This window comes from Anolis carolinensis, chromosome 5 (genome assembly GCF_035594765.1).
Source record: "Anolis carolinensis isolate JA03-04 chromosome 5, rAnoCar3.1.pri, whole genome shotgun sequence".
NCBI classification, from domain to species: domain Eukaryota; kingdom Metazoa; phylum Chordata; class Lepidosauria; order Squamata; family Dactyloidae; genus Anolis; species Anolis carolinensis.
This window is the reverse complement of record NC_085845.1, coordinates 178,789,446-178,809,698: the sequence shown is the minus strand read 5'-3', so window position 1 is coordinate 178,809,698 and position 20,253 is coordinate 178,789,446. Positions and strand designations below refer to the sequence as shown.

The 20,253-nt window shown below is 39.6% G+C and overlaps 2 protein-coding genes across 3 annotated transcripts in view; one reads left to right on the top strand and one right to left on the bottom strand.

The window, feature by feature from the left end:
- The window catches only part of appl2 (adaptor protein, phosphotyrosine interacting with PH domain and leucine zipper 2), a 34,093-nt gene extending 15,748 nt beyond the window's left edge, over window positions 1-18,345 (bottom strand). For both annotated transcript variants that reach the window (XM_008110595.3, XM_008110596.3), the window contains exons 1-3: window positions 17,977-18,345; window positions 5,357-5,455; window positions 860-919 (exon numbers count right to left, since the gene is read on the bottom strand). In XM_008110595.3, the coding sequence (XP_008108802.2) occupies window positions 860-919; window positions 5,357-5,455; window positions 17,977-18,030 (213 nt within the window). In that variant the 5' untranslated portion in view covers window positions 18,031-18,345. The remainder of the gene's footprint in view (window positions 1-859; window positions 920-5,356; window positions 5,456-17,976) is intronic.
- The window catches only part of c5h12orf75 (chromosome 5 C12orf75 homolog), a 50,153-nt gene continuing 47,965 nt past the window's right edge, over window positions 18,066-20,253 (top strand). Inside the window, exon 1 of the mRNA XM_016994159.2 lies at window positions 18,066-18,226. Coding sequence (XP_016849648.1) covers window positions 18,066-18,226 — 161 coding nt within the window. The remainder of the gene's footprint in view (window positions 18,227-20,253) is intronic.

Here is a 20,253-nt window from a genome sequence, read left to right as displayed (position 1 = left end):
GAAGGCAAGGCAAAATCTCTATGAACAAATTTCGTTAAGAAAATTACAAAATAAGATTCAACCTTAGGGTCACCACAGTAGGTTCACCTTAGAGTCATGGCAACAGCTTTGCCTTAGGGTCACAAAACGTTCTGCTTCGCTCCAATGAATCATTTCCTTTCATGCCTACTTAATGGAGGAAAAAGCAAAGTATTTCTCTTAGGGGAAAGGGAAATTGTCCTTCAAATGTTATGAAACTGCAATTACCAGTACTTCTCGCTATTTACTATGATGACTAAGGCTTCTGGTGAGGCAATACAGCACTATCTTGTGGGTCACACCAAGTCCCATCCCTTACTTAGTGGGAAGCTATGAATTCAAGGTACCGCAATGGAGTTGTGTTGGCTCTCTGCATCTCTTCCACACTCTTCCCATCTCCCTCTCACTCATGCTTCCTATGCTTTTAACAATGTTGAGACATCTTCTGTGAGAAATGACTGGATGCAATCACTACCTGAATTGTCAGATATGAATGCTGTGCAACACTTTCAACTAAAGAGAATATGCACTTACTACAGGGCACAATTGTGGTACCAACAGACAGATTTATTCAACCCGAGATGCAGTGTCAATGAGCAACATCCATTATCTCTAGCCAGCAGAGTTCTTCTTCTGACTACCTAGGGCGATGCGAGTTGAAGCTCAACACTATCTGGAGGGCACCAGGTTGGCTGCTAAGATGAATCTATTCCACTGTCACCTCTACAAGTACAATCAAATAAATACCTCAAGAATGTGGGTAGATCCACGTTTTCATCCCTACCACCTAATCTAACTAACTTGGAAATTGTTCTGGATCAAAACAGAACATTATACATACCTGTTTTTCATATGCAAGTAGTTGCTTAGAGAGCTGTTGGGTTGCCAGGCACATTTCATTCTAGAAAGAGAAAGGGTATATTACTCCTGAAAGTTCACACCCATTAGAAGTGCAATCCCATACATGTCTCCTCAAATGAAAACTTTGCTAAGTTCAGTGGTTGGCTTCCTCAGATCAGGGTCCAAACGACTGCAACTTCTTATTTGTTGCTGTAGCTATTACTTAGCACAGAAGAACTACTTTTTCAAACTGCGTCCCAGAACCCCCTTGTTAACATATTTACCCATAACTAGGAGATTCTGAGAGTTGGGACAAACTGAAAAAAATCACAAGTGAAGCTGTCCCAAACTCTGGGAGGTTTTCTCCAAAATCATGATTTTGCCAAGCTCTGAGCATTACAATGAAGTTGTCGTCATCCCTTTTGTTTCAGATCACACACCGTATTTTCAGAAGGAGTAATATACTGAGAGAGGATGCTAGCTCTACACACAAAATAAGTCCAGGCACATCTATGAAATTCCAAACTTCAGAATCATGAACAACAGCACATAGTTAGCTGCTATCTAAAGCAAGCATTTAGATGCTGCTTTCTGTCTTCTTCACATTGCAAGCACAGAAGTTTGTTTATGGTATGTTTTATCACTGCCATATTAAGAAGAATAAAATTCTGTTACAAAATTGTTTTTTTCCCTTGTTCTTTATCTAAGAAATCTGCTTCCAATTTCTTCATCACCATCACACACAAAGGACTGGATCTAAAGAAAAAGCATGCAAGTTTGACATTTCTGCCAGATCTTAGAAAACATATATGTTTTGGATGAGAGCTTCAAGAATCCCCAGCCAATTCCGATTCTGGAAGTTATAGTCCCAAAAAAAGGAATACTTTCTACATTCACTCTCTGTAGCTCATTACTGCTATAGTAGGTCAGTTTAATGTGACTCAGTTTATTTTGATATATTTGCTTATCTTTCTTTGCTAAAGTTCAGTGTTCACACTGAATGAAACCTACCACCTATTTAGATTTCCACAAATAGTTTCCCAAAACTGTGATACCCCTTCATATACGAGAGCCTCATTCTCCTATGGACCTCAATTACACCTAGAAAATGACAACTAAGGAACTAAAATTCAGCATTTTAGATAACATGGTTTTGTTTTAAACCTACAGCAACTTCTATGAAGCATCCTTCTATGAACCATATAAAATACCATGTTTGAATTCACACTTATTTATATGATGCATATTTCAACTGTAATTTGTACACTGCATTGCTCTTTTTAAAAAGGCTTTTATTACTTTCAGCTTGCTTGCACTCACTTTACTGAGAAGCATCACTTTCTTATAATTTTTACAATAATTACAAATCTTTTCCAACACCAATTGAATCAAACAATTCTATCTTCAAAAGAGCAAACATATCAATATGTACAGCAAGCCTGAATTAAAATATATAAAATATATTATCATATATAACCTTTATGTAAACAAATAAATGTTTAAAGAGAAAAACAAGATCACATTAGTTAGAAAGCCACATTATCATGTCATTGCTGCTAATACCGGATGGTTATTTCTAAATACTATTTTAGTATATCAATTACAAGATTGATCAGTACAGCAAATGCAATTTGGATAATGGGCAGACATGTCAGATAGTACGAACTTGTACTTTGCCCTAATTTGTCATTTCTAGTTTTCTCACAGAGAAAGAGTCAACTAATTTGAAATGTTCTTCTAAGGAAGATTTCTATCAATACTAAGGACTGTTAAGAAGACAAATAAATATGTTTGGGAGCAAACCCCATTGGAACTCTGGATGCTGGATGTATCATGAGAAGACGTGGCTTGTTAGAAAAAAAAAATATTTGGCAAACCGGAAGGTAGTAAAAAAAGAGTGTGACTTTATTGCAAATGTACTTGCTCAGTAAAAGAAGATATGGCCCTGAGTTTGCAAGAACATGACAGGGCTGTTAAAAAGTCAAGTCTTTTGGAGGGCTCTGATTCAAGTCAAAGCCAACCTATCGGTAATTAAAAACATGTGACCAAACATTTCTCACCTAAACATTTGCTTGAGGAAAATAGGTTGAACAGAATGCACCAACAAATCCCAACTACAATGCCTAGGAGATAAACATAGGTCTTCCGGTGATTATGGCACACCTGCAGCTCTTGGAATAAGAGTGTGAACAAACAAGAAAGCCAGGCAGGTGTGGTCCATGCCCTGTTAAGCTCCAGACATTCCATCTGGCATTTACAGAGTTGACACAACAAGTTAAACAGTCCACATGTCAACTCTTGAAGGCCTTGGATCCTAGCAAATTGACTGGATCTACACACAGTGAAAAGGGGGAGGGTTGTTTTCATTTAAACCAAACTCAGTTAACTTTGGTGGATTTAGAGCCCAATTTTCCACAACTGGAACTGTTTGGGGCCATAAAGACTGCAAAGAAAATGGAAGGGAGAGGAAGCAAAACTCAATGTTGGCCAGGAAAAGGATGATCCAGGAAACGTGATTTTGAGCCATGGGAACAGCTAGCGGGGGCTTCTTGTGTCCCCATGGCTAACCTATGCCCAGACTTAATTTAAAGAGAATACCTGGCTTTGTTGCTATTCTTGTAGCAGAGGGGTGAGTTAGAGTTTTCCACACTACTTTATCATTTGGTATTCTGGGAATTCATCTGCAAGGAGCTGGTCTCCAAAAGAAGTCCAAGGATTCCCATCACTGCCTATGACCATCTCAGACCTGTCTCCGTCTATGGGAGCATAAATCCAAGACACAACATGCATAATGGTCTAACGAATAACTTTTTGAACACACATACACCTAGGGTGATCAACAGTAACAAGGACGTTTTTCAACTGCAGAAGTAAAAGCCAAACTATATATGACATGAATAACATATCCTCTAATATTATTCAAGATTAAAAGTAGCCCTGCTTGCCATGGAGTTGCAATTCAAATTCGCATCAGATTAGTTGTGGGAGAATGAAACCATATCCAAATTGCACTGCTTTCTAAATCAAAAACCACACACACACAAAGTTGCCCTGTAGTGCAAATATACCTCCACTTAAAAAGCAGTTCAACCATGTCCTGCTATGGTTGCTACATATTCCTAAATATTCCTGCTTTGGTTGCTACATACTGACAGAATGAAAAAGCTGGGCAAATCCGGTTAGAGTGCTATGGGGGGTGGGGTATAAATTGAGGGATATGTCTGACAGGAGATGGATAGAGGCAGGAAAAAACTGTAATAGAGATAGAACTGCCAGCCAGGAGAAAGAACTAAATAGAGTTTGAGGAGCTGTGAATGATTAAATAATTCAGGGGTTGATATGTGATCTAAATGTATCCTAATAAACTTGTCCTTTTTCATTCTTTTTTACAACTGTGTCTGGCTGTGAAGTTTTGACAGACAATCTGATTATGCTTTCCACCACAAATCCACAAAACAATACATCAACGCATCCATATAGGAATCATCTTACAGCCCAAGTTCAGGGAGAAACTTTGAGAGGAAAAAGAATAAGACGAATCACAGGATACCAAAGTTGGAATTACAGGACCAGTCTAGACAGCGAATCCATCACACAATCCATTGCACAGATCTCCCTCCTGATATCTACTTTGGTTTCCTAAGTAGTAGAAGTAATAATTACATAATGCTGACATAGACTTGCTCAGAAGCCATGATATTGAAATAACAAACCACAATGCTTGCCCATACAATTTGTCTTCTCCTCTGAACCAAAATCAAAAGCTTCTGGGTTTGCCAAGCCACACTTTTCCATGCCATCCTAACCCAGAAACCACAGTTTAATCCCCACCTACAAAAAGCATGATCAAACTGGGATAAGATGCTTCAAGGCTTATTGCAAATGAACTGTATTCATATAGTAAAGGTAAAGGTTTCCTCTTGACATTACGTCTAGTCATATCCAACTCCGGAGGTTGGTGCTCATCTCCATTTCTAAGTTGAAGAGCCGACATTGTCCGTAGATGCGTCCAAGGTCATGTGGCCAGCCTGACTGCATGGAGTGCCATTACCTTCCCGCTGGAGTGGTATCTATCGATCTACTCACATTTGCATGTTTTTGAACTGCAAGGTTGGCAGAAGCTGGGGCTAACAGCGGGAGCTCACCCTGTTCCCCGGATTCAAACCGCCAACCTTTCGGTCAGCAAGTTCAGCAGCTCAGCAGTTTAACCCGCTACACCAACAGGGGCTCCATGTATTCATATATCTTGGCTTAATAAACCAAACAATAAACAGCTGAACTCGGTCAATGTCAGAGATACTATTTTTTTTTATGCTGGCCAGCAAAAAACAATGTTGCTGTAACTGTAATAGTCATTACATTCATTTGTGTTTTGTTATTTTCAGAGAGTGAAGTCGATTCTCTTTATTGTTTCAACATTAACAGTTATGAAAACTTAGTACAACAAAGTGATATTTAAAAAGGGGAGGACAACATAAACTTGTTTAAAGTGGGTTACCTGTGCCCCATAAACTCGCTGCATTGCTTGAAGCAACTGGTTGGTGTACTCTGTAAGTGTTCCAGCATCTTCTTCAAACACACTCAGCAATGAGCGGGTCTAATGAAAGAAAAGGAATAGAAGGTCAATGCCCAATTGAAAAGCTGAGTGAAGAACTGTACACTTCTAAGTAAAAAACACAGCATATACAAAAGACACCTGACAGTAATATCTCTAATGCTGTGACACTGCAGTATGCATGTCCTAGAAACTCTCCAATTTATATACCAAAATCAAAATCCTTATTTTAGCAACGCTGCAAAGACATGCATAGACTCATATGGGAGAATATAGTTTTTCCAATAGCTGAAATATCAGTCAGGCAGGCTTTTAAAGCAGAAAGTTTTTAATATCGAGATAGGGGGTTCTGAGTAGTGTTATATGTATTTTAATAGGTTTTCAATTATTTTAATGGCTCTAACTATTTATTTTTAATAGTTTCATGTTTAATTCCGTTTTAGTGTTTATAAGTTGTACGTTTGAAATTGTACATTGTATTGTTTTTACCATTGTTACTCACTTGGAGTTTTTTTTTGAGAGATAAAGTAGCATATAATTAAATATAACAAAAACAACAACAAAAACAACAACACTGCTAGCATTTTGAAATGTGCCCAGAAATGGACAAGCAGTGGATACAACTTGGGGCCCTTCCACACAGCCATATAACCCAGAATATCAAGGCAGAAAACCCCACAATATCTGCTTTGAACTGGGATATCTGACTCTACACTGTCATATATTCCAGTTCAAAGCAGATAATGCGGGATTTTATTCAGCTGTGTGAAAGGGGCCTTGGACATTCAGAAGTCATTAAAAAATTCAAGTACAAATAGCAAAATGAGCCATAACCACCTTTCTACCACAGTAACTAAACAGCAAGTCATGACCAATTGCTCAGTCATACAGTCACTCATTTGAAGCTCAAGAATCACTGTCTGCCTGTAGAGTATTCTGTATTTTATCAAAGGAAATAATTTCCTCCTCTTTTTTGTTTGGTGTACATAATACAGGAGACCATATACAATTCCACACTACTCTGCATATGCCACACTTTCTGTCTAAACTAGCAAAACTTTGTAGATTTAGTAACCTTATCCTATTGAGTGGCTCCAGGAGAATTATTTCATAGTATTTGAATGTTAGATAATTAATGACTTCCATGAATTAATGATACAGGATGTAGAAAGATGACTGGAGCCATTTCAAAGAAGGAACATGGGTCTAGCTGAAAACACTACTGGCCCTATTCAGGTGTCACTCAACTGTCAAGATTCAATATGGAAAATGTGCTCCTCCATCACCATTCTCTTAACGCAAAAGCAATAAGACTGAAAAGGAGAAATAACTGGGAACAGTACTTTCCTCATAAAGAAAGGGAGGAAAACACAAGGAAATTTCCTCTTTTTATGTTGCAACCAGATGGGTAAATAACACCTGAAAAGGGCTCAAGAATCCAAAGACAGTCAAGACATAGTATCATCTTTGGGACCAAATCCAAAGCCATGCAGCTGCTTTTTGCTCTAAATCAAATTGTTTAAAATGGGGAAGAAGAGATCATTTATTAGATTACCAGAGTATCCACAATACCTAATGATGGTACAGGTTGAGTATCCCTTATCCAAAAATATTGTGACAGTATTTTGTATTTTTTCAGGTTTTAAAGTACCTTCATATGCACAATGAGACAATAACATACAATGAGACATCTTGGAGAAGGAAACCAACTCCAAACACGAAATTCATGTTTCAAAAACACCATAAACACATAGTCAGAAGGTAGTTCTATACATAATATTTTAAATCTTTTGAATATTTCAATTTTTGAATTCTAGAAAAGAGCAACTCAACTTGTATTTGAGTTCATAGGATGCAGGCCTGGCAATTAAAGTGGCACCAAAGTCTTATAGTTGTGTAGTGTAATGATAGACTGCCAGGAATTGAATTTCCTTTCATGCTATGGTCTTTAGGAAAATCCACTTTCTGAAATTGCTATTTACAGGCAGAAGGGTGCAGGAACAGTGTGGCCAAAAGAAAGCAAAATGTTACTCCATGACATGCCCTAATTTGCATGATGGCCATGGACTGCAGTTCTCAGCCTTGTTTAATGCAATCCAACAACATCTAACAATTATGACATGGAGCAATAAGGGCTTCAACTGATGTGATAGGGCAACACTACACAATCTACATTGAGAGAATAGAACAGTGTAATGTGTTCATGCTACACAGGGTCCTAATACATTGTATCCCTAAAATCCAGAGAAGGAGAATATCCCTTGCAGTAACTCCTGCCAATAACGTTCTATAACTCAAGCTTAAATGCAAGGTGGAAGCTTACGCAGTTCTTTAAAGTATTCGTTTCACATGGCTGTGTTAACTTGATGACAACTCCCAGAACCTTGTTTCTGAAAGGTGATTTATCCTCAAGTCTGTTCTAATGAGAAGTGGCTTCTCATCAGATAATCCAAACAACAGGAGGCCGATCAGGGTGGGATATGTTTAGGAAAGGGACAGCTGTCAGCTTAGCACTTTTGCTCAGAAATAAGCAGAACAAGATAAGTTAGAACAGGCCTTTGACTTTGGATTTGGACATATTTGCTGTTCAAAGGGAATATATTTCTATCACAATTATCCATTTGCATTCATATGAACTCACTTTAGTTAATAGGAAAGAATTGTAGAGATAGAAGGGATTTTTTTTGAAAAAATCTGTTACTTAAGTTACTTTCTTTTCTTCATTATTTTCATAATAACCTTTCTGAAATATTTGGTTTATAACCAAGATCTTTAAATAAAGCATATCCTTTATAATTACCAGTGTGTCCCAAAATCAAATGTAGTTTATTTTTGTTTTCGTCCTCTGGTTTTTGATGAGTACAGTAGAGCCCCGCTGATCCGTCATAAACTGGTGGGCAGAATGTCGGATAAGCGAAACTGATGGATAACAGGGTGGGTGCTCGCTCACCCACCCTCCCTCCCTCACTCATTTACCAGGCCGGGTCCCAGCAGCGGCAATGGCAGCACCAGGACCTGGCGGGGTGAGTGAATGAGTGAGAAAGCAAGCGAGCGAGGGAGGGCCTCTGTCGTCGGAAAATACGGAGTGTCAGATAAGTGGAAGTCGGATAAGCAGGGCTCTACTGTATTTAAATTTGGCAAGCCTGAAAAATAAGACCAGCAGTCCCTAACTTGCTGCCTTCCCTATTATTATTATTATTATTATTATTATTATTATTATTATTATTATTATTATTATTTATACCCTGCTTTATCTTTCCAAAGGGGACTTGAAGTGGCTTGACATAAAAGCATTGGTATCCAATTTAAAATATACAAATATACAAACACTAAAACAGAATTAAACACAAACAGCATTAAAAAAAATTCAAGCCCTTTCCACATATCTGAATAAAATCCCACATTATCTGCTTTGAACTGGAATATATGGCAGTGTGGACTCAGATATTCCAGTTCAAAGCAGATATTGTGGGATTTTCTGCCTTGATATTCTGGGTTATATGGCTGTGTGGAAGGCCCTCAGTTAAAATTCATCAAACATATCCAAAGTTAAAACTCCTTGACTATAATATCCACCATCCCCAGTTAGCACCAGGCCAAGGAAAGTTGAAACACACCCAAATCTTGAACCCAGTTGTTTGACAGAAAATTCTATTACACCCGGGCTGAATTTACTTCTAGATTAGCATGTTTACTATAGGAGTGCATGAGTGTCAAATTCAATTCAGATGAGATTAGCCTGATTTTTATTTTCACTTGCTCCTTTTCAGAGGTTACCCTTGAGCCACATTTTACGATTAAAAGGTTGTAGTAATGCTGTAGAAGGGAGATTAGAGAACCACGTGTAGAATTATTCATACTTTGCTCTTGGGAAAACATATGGCAATTCCTATATAGTGATCTGGGTTGGGGGTTTTTTTAAAGAAAAAAGCAGCCAGCTCTGTAGAAGGCAATACAAAAATAAAGATTCAGATGCTAAACACGTTGAGCCAGATAAGGGTAAGAACCATTCAGTCCCAACAGAAAAATATACATATAAATGCTTTGCCACTAAAATTAATAAACATTTACAATACCTCACAACCTCTAAGGATGCCTGCCATAGATGTGGGCGAAACATCAGGAGAGAATACTTCTGGAACATGGCCACACAGCCCAAAAGACATACAACAACCCTGATTTACAATCCAAAACAATTCACGTTCATGCAAAGGATGTCTTCCATTGTATTTACACAAAAGAATTGTTTCATTCTGTTCTATGGGCCTCACAAATGCTGTGTGTGTGAATCTAAGATTTCCACTACAATGTATGAAGCATAATTTCCCGCCCTGATGTTATGGGATATAGGGCTGTGTGGAAGGGCCCTGAGTTCATCTAATAAAACAACATTTTAATATGAATACATGAGACTGCAAAGACTTTTTGTAATAGAGCCTCAGTGCAGTTTTCATAAACATTGACTTCTCAGTGCATCTAGTCCAGTTGAGACTATTCGGATTTAACTGTTTAAGAAACAATGTTGCACTGAATCATAGAATAAAGACACAAAGAGCCATCCAGTCCAGCTCCCTGCCATGCAGGAATTCATGCTATAAGCACTCCTGACAGATGCCCATCTATCTAGTTTCAGTATTAAAACCTCCAGAGAAGGGGACTCCACCACACTCTGGGGAAGCCTAATCCATTGTCAAACAGCTGTTACCATCAGGAAGTGCTTCCTAAAATTCAGGTGGGACCTCTTTTCCACAGTTTGAACTCATTGCTCTGTGTCTTGGGCCCCTTCCACACAGCTGTTTAAAATCCACATTGAACTGGATTACCTGGCAGTGTGGACTCAGCTAATCCAGTTCAAAGCAGATATTGTGGATTATGGTGATGTGTGGAAGGCCCCTTAGTCTCTAGAGCAGCCAAAAACAATCCTGCTCCATCTTCAATATGATATCCTTTCAAATATTTAAACATAGTTATCATGCCACCTCTTTGCTAGCCCCTCATTTTCATAAGAAACAAATAAAATTCCTATCTGTAGCCTTTCTTTGTTCAGCTGCTCCCAACGTGTTGTTGAACTATTAATCCTACAGTGCTGTAACAAGTGTACAAAGGGCTTTGAAATTAACATTTACACTTGCAGGAGGAAAAAGTTATGTATGTATATAGTATGACAACAGTAAATTTACAGTAGGTAAATTGTGATGTATTCCACAGACAAGGTGGGAAAAAGTGATATGTGATAATATCTGTCCAACACTAATCATGGTAGAAGATTCATGATAGCTGAAAAGGAAAAGGGGTATGAAGAATTTGGTTTGTGCTCTCTTGGGGAAACAAAAAGCATTAAAATGTTCCAGCTTTACATCAAGGATAGAATAAGTCGTGTATCTATTGGGGTTTGGTTCAAAGACTTCCCCACCCATGGATACCAACATCCATGGATGCTCAAGTCCCATTATATACAATGGCATTGTAAAATGATTTTGGCACTTATATAAAGTGGCAAAATCAAGTTCTACTTTTTTGGAATTTTAATGGGGAGGATATTTTTAAGCTAAGGATAGTAGAATCCACGAATGTAGAATCTGTAGATACGGAAAGCTGACTGCAATTGTTATACTGTCAAACTTTCAACTGAGCACACAAACCAAACTCAGCACAAAGCTTTCAAAAGGGTGGAGAAAAGTTTCCCCTTTGATCTCCTCTCCCTTAGGTGACATTAAACCTACATCACCAAAACAAGAGATACATCTTGCTTAATTCTATTTTCATGTTTGTATACTTTTAAGTTTTAATTTGTATACAATATTGTATAATTTTCAATGTGAGCTGTTTTGAGTTTCCTATGGGATAGAAAAAGCAGGATATAAATACATGTAATCATACATGTAATACATGTAATCATAGTTGTTGTCTTGAGTATTGACAACATTAACCAATGAAAAGGAATGAATAGCATAACTCTAGGGGAAAACTTACAGTAGAATCTCACTTATTCAAGCCTCGCTTATCCAAGCTTCTGGATTATCCAAGCCATTTTTGTAGTCAATGTTTTCAATATATCATGACATTTTGGTGCTAAATTCGTAAATACAGTGATTGCAACATAACATTACTGCATATTGAACTACTTTTTCTATCAAATTTGTTGCATAACATGATGTTTTGTTGTTTAATTTGTAAAATCATAACCTAATTTGATGTTTAATAGGCTTTTCCTTAATCCCTCCTTATTATCCAAGATATTTGCTTATCCAAGCTTCTGCCGGCCCGTTTAGCTTGGATAAGTGAAACTCTACTGTAATTATTAAAGTTTTATGCTGTTATTACATGTTTATGCGCTTTATTCAGTTGTACTTTATAATGTGTTTTATTTCATGTTTTGCTTTTAGGCACCCTGTGCCTTGTGTAAGCTGCCCCGAGTCCTTTTGCAGAGATGGTTGTGGGATACAAGAATAAAATTATATATATTTATACACACACACACACACACACACACGTGTGTGTGTTTGTGTGTGTGTGTGAGAGAGATAAATATATATATCTCTGTCTCTTCTTCTGTCTCTTGAATTATTAAGACTTTGAGATCCAGTAATAATAATATTAATAGTAGTAGTAGTAATAATAATAAATTTTATTTGTATCCTGCCCCCTCTCCCAAAAGGGACTTGGGTGGCTTACAACAAAAATACAACATATGTAATGATAATGGCAACCAAAACAACACAGAACAACAAATTGTAGTTAATAATAAACAGGGCTGTCTGTTTGAATATTGTCCTAGAGTTTCAGATTCTTCTAAACTGGAAGATTATGAACCTGTATGCAAAAGAGAACTCAGGAAAATGTATGTGTGCAATACATGTCACAGGTTCTACCCCTCTTAATTCTGTAAATAGAAAGACTACAGCCATGGATTTTTTTTTCCACACATACTTTGCAGGCTCTGCTCTTTTCTGTGTGCTTTACAAACCCGCAGTCAGCCTTGCTAAGCAGCAGCATCCATTTAGATGAGTCACATGACGCCTGCATGTTTTCCACTGAATCGAAAAACTCATTTGCCAAGCGGCCTCTCTCTGGGAAAGCTCCAAAATCATCAGGGAAGAAGGGGGAGAAGAGAGATTTCCTGGGTGGAGATGCAACTTTCTATTATTTTTGTTTTCACTCATCAATTTATCTTTTCGCTACAACTGGGATTTAAGACTGCTTGCCCTGTGGTCTTGATCTCTAGCAATGTAAGACAAAGAATACATTTGCTAGTAGAAGCGAAGTTTTGCATGCAAACAAGTGTAGAGTCCCAAATTGGACTATAACAATTTTAATGAGCATCAATAATTAATTGTATGTTAATTATTCCATCTATTGTTCTGAAATGTGTTAGCTACGTGTGTCTAATGTGTGTGTGCCCAAGTTACTCTGGGAGAACAACAATTGGGAATAATCATTTTCAAAGAGATTGTTTCAAGCCCTTATAGGTCCCATTTTGGGAGGAAAACAGAATATGAAATAAATGAATATGCTTCAGTATAAAAAAGAAAGGGGGAGGAGAAACCTAGTGGCATATTTCTTGTAGTTTAGCATGAATTGTCATGCTTTTCTATCCACTTCTTCAAGAGTCCTGATGGAATTCAGTATTCGAGACACAGATATTTAAGCACAGTTACATAACTGTGGATATGGGGTCAGAGCAAAATGGGACAGAGAAAGATGTAAAACGTGACAGTGTCCATAAAGCTTCAAAGGGTTGTTCAAGGTAATATAAGGTTGTTAAGCAGCTTGCCAGTTAGTCCTGAGGTATCAAAGCAATACATTCTCCTTATTCAACATAGAACTAAAAAGAAAGGAATAAAAAAAGAAGCAAGCACAATCTCTCTTTCCCTTCCTTGCCCTTCCCTGGATTTTGAGAAGTGAACTTGCTGTTAAAAGTGACAGAGATCTGTCACAGAAGAGCCTCACACATTGGTGAGGAGTAAAACTACTTCCTGTCTTGCCATTACTTTCAAAATATTAAGACTTTCAACTTGTAAAATGGAAATAACATACTGTGAACAGAAACTGTGCACCAGATAGCCAAAATGCAATTGAATATTTTGTTTTTTTCCCTTCTCTCTCAAGGCCAAGACCTCTTTTTAATACATTTGATTTCGACCTCTATTGATACTTTCCTTCTTCATCCCACATTGTTCCTGTGTGCCTCAAGTTGTTTCCAACTCTGGCAACCATAAGACATACCTGTCACAGAGTTTTCCTCAGCAAGATTTGTTAACTATTACCTTCTTCTGAGGCTGAGAGAGGGTGACCTGCCCAAGATAACCCAGGGTTTCATGGCCCTGGTCTCCAGAGTCATAATCCAACAATCAAACTCCAACAACATATATAAAGCTCACTTGCTTAGTTTCCAACAGACCTCACAACCTCTGAGGATGCCTGCCATAGATGTGGGCGAAACGTCAGGAGAGAACGCTTCTGAAACATAGCCATACAGACCGGAAAACTCACAGCAACCCTTCTTAATTATAACTACAGTAGAGTCTCACTTATCCAACATAAACGGGCCGGCAGAATGTTGGATAAGCGAATATGTTGGATAATAAGGAGGCATTAAGGAAAAGCCTATTAAACATCAAATTAGGTTATGATTTTACAAATGAAGCACCAAAACATCATGTTAGACAACAAATTTGGCAGAAAAAGTAGTTCAATACGCAGTAATGCTATGTAGTAATTACTGTATTTACGAATTTAGCACCAAAATATCACAATGTATTGAAAACATTGACTACAAAAACGTGTTGGATAATCCAGAACGTTGGAAAAGCGAGTGTTGGATAAGTGAGACTCTACTGTAGTTCTTAATGATAAATCAGCACTAAAACCACCCTCTTTCTAAACACTCTTTGAAAACAACAGCAACACCAGGTTAACGCTGTGGCAGCCATAAACCAGATCCATACAAGAAAAGGTGCATCTACATTAATGGAGTTTGACACCACTTTATGGTTCCATGCTACAGAATCCTGGAAAATATAGCTAAGTGAGGCACCAGATGGCTAAAGACTAAACAACACCTAAAACTACTACTGGCAATTAAAGTAGTGTCAAACAGCATTAATTCTAGAGCCAATGCAGCCAAAGATTCAATGACACCTGTTTGCTCAGCCAAACCATGCCTTTTTCCAGATTGCAGACACTACTTTAATTGACATAGCTCAACACTATGGAATTTGGGGAGTTGTAGTTTGGTGAGGCACCACTCCTCTTTGGAAGAGCAGAAGCTTGTAAATCCTCCACTCCAAAGATTCCAGAGCACTGAGCTTGGCAGTTAAAGTGATGTCAAACTATGTTAATTCTGGGTTGCTGTGAGTGGCCATATGGCCATGTTCCAGAAGCATTCTCTCCTGAAGTTTCACACACATCTATGGCAGGCTTCCTTAGAGGTAGTGAGGTGTATTGGAAACTAGGCAAGGGAGGTTTATATATCTGTGGAAAGTCCAGGCTGGGAGGAAGAACTCTTGTCTGTTGGAGGCAAGTGTGAATGTTGCAATTACTGTAATCACCTTGATTAGCATTGAAAAGCCTTGCAGCTTCAAAGCCTGGCTGCTTCCTGCCTAGGGGGATCCTTTGTTGGGAGGTGTTGGTTGGTCCTGATTGTTTCATGTCTGGAATTTCTCTGTTTTCTGAGTGTTGTTCTTTATATAACTTTAATTTTGGACTTTTTAAAGCCAGATGTTGCTCATTTTCACGGTTTCCTCCTTTCTGTTGAAATTGTCTACATGCTTGTGGATGTCACTGGCTGCTCTGTGTAGTCTGACATGGTGGTTGTCAGAGTGGTCCAGCATTTCTATGTTCTCAAATGATATGCTGTATCCAGGTTGGTTCATCAAGTGCTCTGTTATGGCTGATTTCTCTGGTTGAGTTAGTCTGCAGTGTACATATGTTAATTCTACACGGTAGATCAGGCATGGGCAAACCTGGGCCCTCCAGGTGTTTTGGACTTCAACCCCCACAATTCCTAACAGTCTACTTGTGACATTTCTCTTTCAGTTCTAATTTATTATTCTCCTTCATTTTGACCTCCTGGAAGTATATTGCAGAAGCTCCCACCCCCTCCCGAATTTCAGCACTCATTATGGTACAGATTTTTGTCTGTTGATTATGCTGTTTTATGTTATTGTATTTTGTATTGTTGTTGAATTTATTGAGTTATGTTTTAATCTATGTTTGGCTTTAATCTCTGTTGGATTGGGCTTGTTCTCCATGTAAGCCACCCTGCGTCCCTTCAAGGAGATGGAGGGCAGATATAAAAATAAAGTTATATTATTATTATTATTATTATTATTATTATTATTATTATTATTAAGTTCAAAACACCTGGAGGGCTGGTGTTTGCCCATGCCTGGCGTAGATGCACTCTACACACACAACAAAATCTAATAGTCTCATGTACACACAGAATCATATGGTTCTATGTACATGAGAGTATTAGATTTTGTTTTGTATGTAGAATGCACCTACATACACAACATAATCTAATATTCTCATGTATATAGCACAAAGGCCTGTCATTCACTTCTACATCAGTCCCACAACACCATGGATCTCTTAGCTCTGAGCTTTGGGAGTTAAAGTGGATCTAGACTGCCATCTGATACATCTTGAAACTGCATTATATGGACAGTGTACTCAACGAATGCCATTAAACTGTATTAAATTGGGTCTACACCAGGAATGGACAAACTTGGGCCTCCTAGGCCTGTCATTCACTTCTACATCAGTCTCACAGCCCCACGGATCTCATAGCTCTGAGCTTTGGTAGTTAAAGTGGATCTAGCCTGCCATCTGATACATCTTGAAACTGCACTATGTGGACAGTGTACTCATTGAATGCGGTTAAACTGCATTAAATTGGGTCTACATCAGGAATTGACAAATTTGGACCTCCCAGGCCTGTCATTTATTTATTTATTTATTACAATACTTATATCCCGCCCTTCTCACCCATAGGGGACTCAAGGCGGCTTCCATTAAACACAATATACAGACAATTCAATCAATTAAAATTAAATACATTAAACATTGATAAAATATACATATAAATACACAATTGGCGCATTTCAAGTGTGATAACTGGTCTGTCATTGAGTTCTAGGCTGGTAATAATTGATGCTGCTGTTATTGATCATTCACTTCTACATCAGTCCCACAACCTCATGGATCTCATAGCTCTGATCTTCAATAGATAAAGTGGATCTAGGCTGCCATCTGATACATCTTGAAACTGCATTATATGGACAGTGTACTCATTGACTGCGGTTAAACTGCATTAAATTGGGTCTACATCAGGAATGGACAAACTTGGGCCTCCCAGGTCTGTCATTTACTTCTACATCAGTCCCACAACCCCATGGATCTCTTAGCTCTGAGCTTTGGGAGTTAAAGTGGATCTAGGCTGCTATCTGATACATCTTGAAACTGCATTATATGGACAGTGTACTCAACGAATGCAGTTAAACTGTATTAAATTGGGTCTACATGAGGAATGGACAAACTTGGGCCTCCCAGGCCTGTCATTCACTTCTACATCAGTCCCACAACCCCATGGATCTCTTAGCTCTGAGCTTTGGGAGTTAAAGTGGATCTAGGCTGCTATCTGATACATCTTGAAACTGCATTATATGGACAGTGTACTCAACGAATGCAGTTAAACTGCATTAAATTGGGTCTACATGAGGAATGGACAAACTTGGGCCTCCCAGGCCTGTCATTCACTTCTACATCAGTCCCACAACCCCATGACACATTTTGAAACTGTATTATATGGACAGTGTACTCAACGAATGCAGTTAAACTACATTAAATTGGGTCTACATCAGGAATGAACAAATTTGGGCCTCCCAGGCCTGTCATTCACTTCTACATCAGTCCCACAACCCCATGATACATTTTGAAACTGTATTCATATGGACAGTGTACTCAACGAATGCAGTTAAACTGCATTAAATTGGGTATACATCAGGAATGGACAAACTTGGGCCTCCCAGGCCTGTCATTCACTTCTACATCAGTCCCACAACCCCATGATACATTTTGAAACTGTATTCATATGGACAGTGTACTCAACGAATGCAGTTAAACTGCATTAAATTGGGTCTACATCAGGAATGGACAAACTTGGGCCTCCCAGGCCTGTCATTCACTTCTACATCAGTCCCACAACCCCATGGCTCTCTTAGCTCTGAGCTTTGGGAGTTAAAGTGGATCTAGGCTGCTATCTGATACATCTTGAAACTGCATTATATGGACAGTGTACTCAACGAATGCAGTTAAACTGTATTAAATTGGGTCTACATCAGGAATGGACAAACTTGGGCCTCCCAGGCCTGTCATACATCAGTCCCACAACCCCATGGATCTCATAGCTCTGAGCTTTGGGAGTTAAAGTGGTGTCAGACTGCATTGGTAACAATGTGGCTGCACTCCCACCCCGTTCTGCTGGCAACGCCTGCATTTTGCGCCATTCCCGACCTTGCTGCTCCAAGATGCCTCCATCCTTCCCTGTAAATAAATACCTGCGGGCTGTCCTGCAGAGCCTCTTCCAGGCGAAGTTTGTCGACGACCGGCATGGCCTGGCGCTGGAGAAGAAGAGGGTGAATAATTGATGTTCTGGGCCAACTGCGCAGCAAAGAGCGGCGACCCGACGCTCCTCTCCCTTGACACGTCCTCGCTCTCGGCGCAGGGAAAAGAGGCGGAGGGCAAGAGCCGTGCGAGAAAGCAGCCCCGGGGGAACGGGAGGGGGCTTCTGCTTCACCCAGCGCCCAGGTAAGGAAACAGACAGCGATCCTTGCTTCTGCCGCTCCTGCAGCCTGTTGCGTTCCCAACCCAAGCCCTCCTCCAGGTTCCTGCTTCGGGAGGAAGTGGAGCCAGGAATGGAGGAGCAGCAGCAGGAAGGGCGGTGCTCCAGACCTCTCCGCCTCCCTTCACTCTTCGTGGCAGAGCCCAGAAGGGAAACAGAGCCTTTCCAGGGAAGCAACAAGTAGGCGCCGCAGCTGGACAGCTCTTTCCCGCTGGGTGCCAGGCAGGCGAGGCTTCCTTCTTGTGGCTCTGACAAAGGGGCACAGAAACCTGATGCATCCCATCTGCACGGTAGAATGTATGCAGTTTGATCCCACTTTAGTTGCCAGGGGTCAGGAAGGATCTAGGCTGATATCTGATACAGCTTGAAACTGCATTATATGGATAGTGTACTCATTGAATGCGGTTAAACTGCATTATATTGGGTTTACACCAGGAATGAGCAAACTTGGGCCTTCCAGGTGTTTTTGGACTCCAACTCCCACCATTCCTAAGAGCCTCAGGCCCATTCCTTTTCCCCCTCAGCCGCTTAAGCGGCTGAGGGGGAAAAGGAAAGGGCCTGAGGCTCTTAGGAATGGTGGGAGTTGAAGTCCAAAACACCTGGAAGGCCCAAGTTTGCCCATTCCTGGTCTACACCAACTATATAATGCAGCTTCAAACCACATTGTGTGGCAAATCCAGCCATAGTGCCCCACTTGGTTCAGTGCTATGGAATCACAGCTTTGGAATCATAGGCGGTATAGTTTTACAAGGCCTTTAGCTTTTGCTGTCAAATTACAACTCCTGGGATCCCATAGCATTGAACCATAGTAGTTAAAAAGGAGTCTACCATGTGGATGCGCCTGTAAGTTCATCATCTCACTGTTGTGGGAAATATACGGTAGTAAACAAAGGCTGCAATTTGATTTGACTTCATTGACTCCGCCTCTGCTGTTTTCTGAGCTCCTTCTCTCAGGCCCCTTCTGCACTGCCATATAATCCACATTATCTCTTTGAAATGGAGTGTATGAGTCTACATTGCCATATAATCTAGTTCAAAACAGATAATCTGGATTTTATATGGCAGTTTAGAAAGGGCCTGAGGGCCCTTCCAAACATGCCCTATATCTCAGTATCTGATCCCAGGTTTTCTGCATTAAATTGGATTATATGAGTCCCCACTGCCAGATAATCTGAGGCCCTTTCCAGACAGCTGAATAAAATCCCACATTATCTGCTTTGAACTGGAATATATGGCAGTGTGAATATATGACAGTGTGGACTCAGATAACCCAGTTCAAAGCAGATATTGTGGGACTTTCTGCATTGATATTCTAGGTTATATGGCTGCGTGGAAGGGCCCTGGGATAAACAGAAAATTTGGGATCAGATCCTGGGATATAGGGCTTGTCTGGAAGGACCCTAAGGCTCCTTCCACACAGCTGAATAAAATCCCACATTCTCTGATTTGAACTGGAATATAAGGCAGTATGGACTTGGATAACTCAGGGCCCTTCCACAAAGCCATATAACCCAGAATCTCAAGGAAGGAAATCCCACAATATTTCCTTTGAACTGGGTTATCTGAGTCCACGCTGCCATATATCCCAGTTCAAAGCAGAAAATGTGGGATTTTATTCAGATGTGTGGAAGGGCCCCCAGTTCAAACCAGATATTGTGGGATTTTCTGCCTTGACATTCTGGGTTACATGGCTGTGTGGAAGGGACCTGAGAAGTCTAAATAAACACCCCTCCTTAAACGGCAAATAAGGCATTATTTAACAGAGGAAACAGGTGTCTCTTTGTGTGGTGTTTAATCTTTCTTATGTGGATCCGGTTTATGGCTGCAGCACTGTGTACCTGTGAGCATGATGTGGCTCTTGTTTTTAAGTGGATATTTGGAAAGAGGCAAAACCAGCTTTAGTGGCGCTTTATATTTCAAGATCCAGTAATAATAAAAAGAGGGGTGTTAATTGCCCTCTTAGAATTTCCTCTCTAAATAGCTTGGAGTTTAG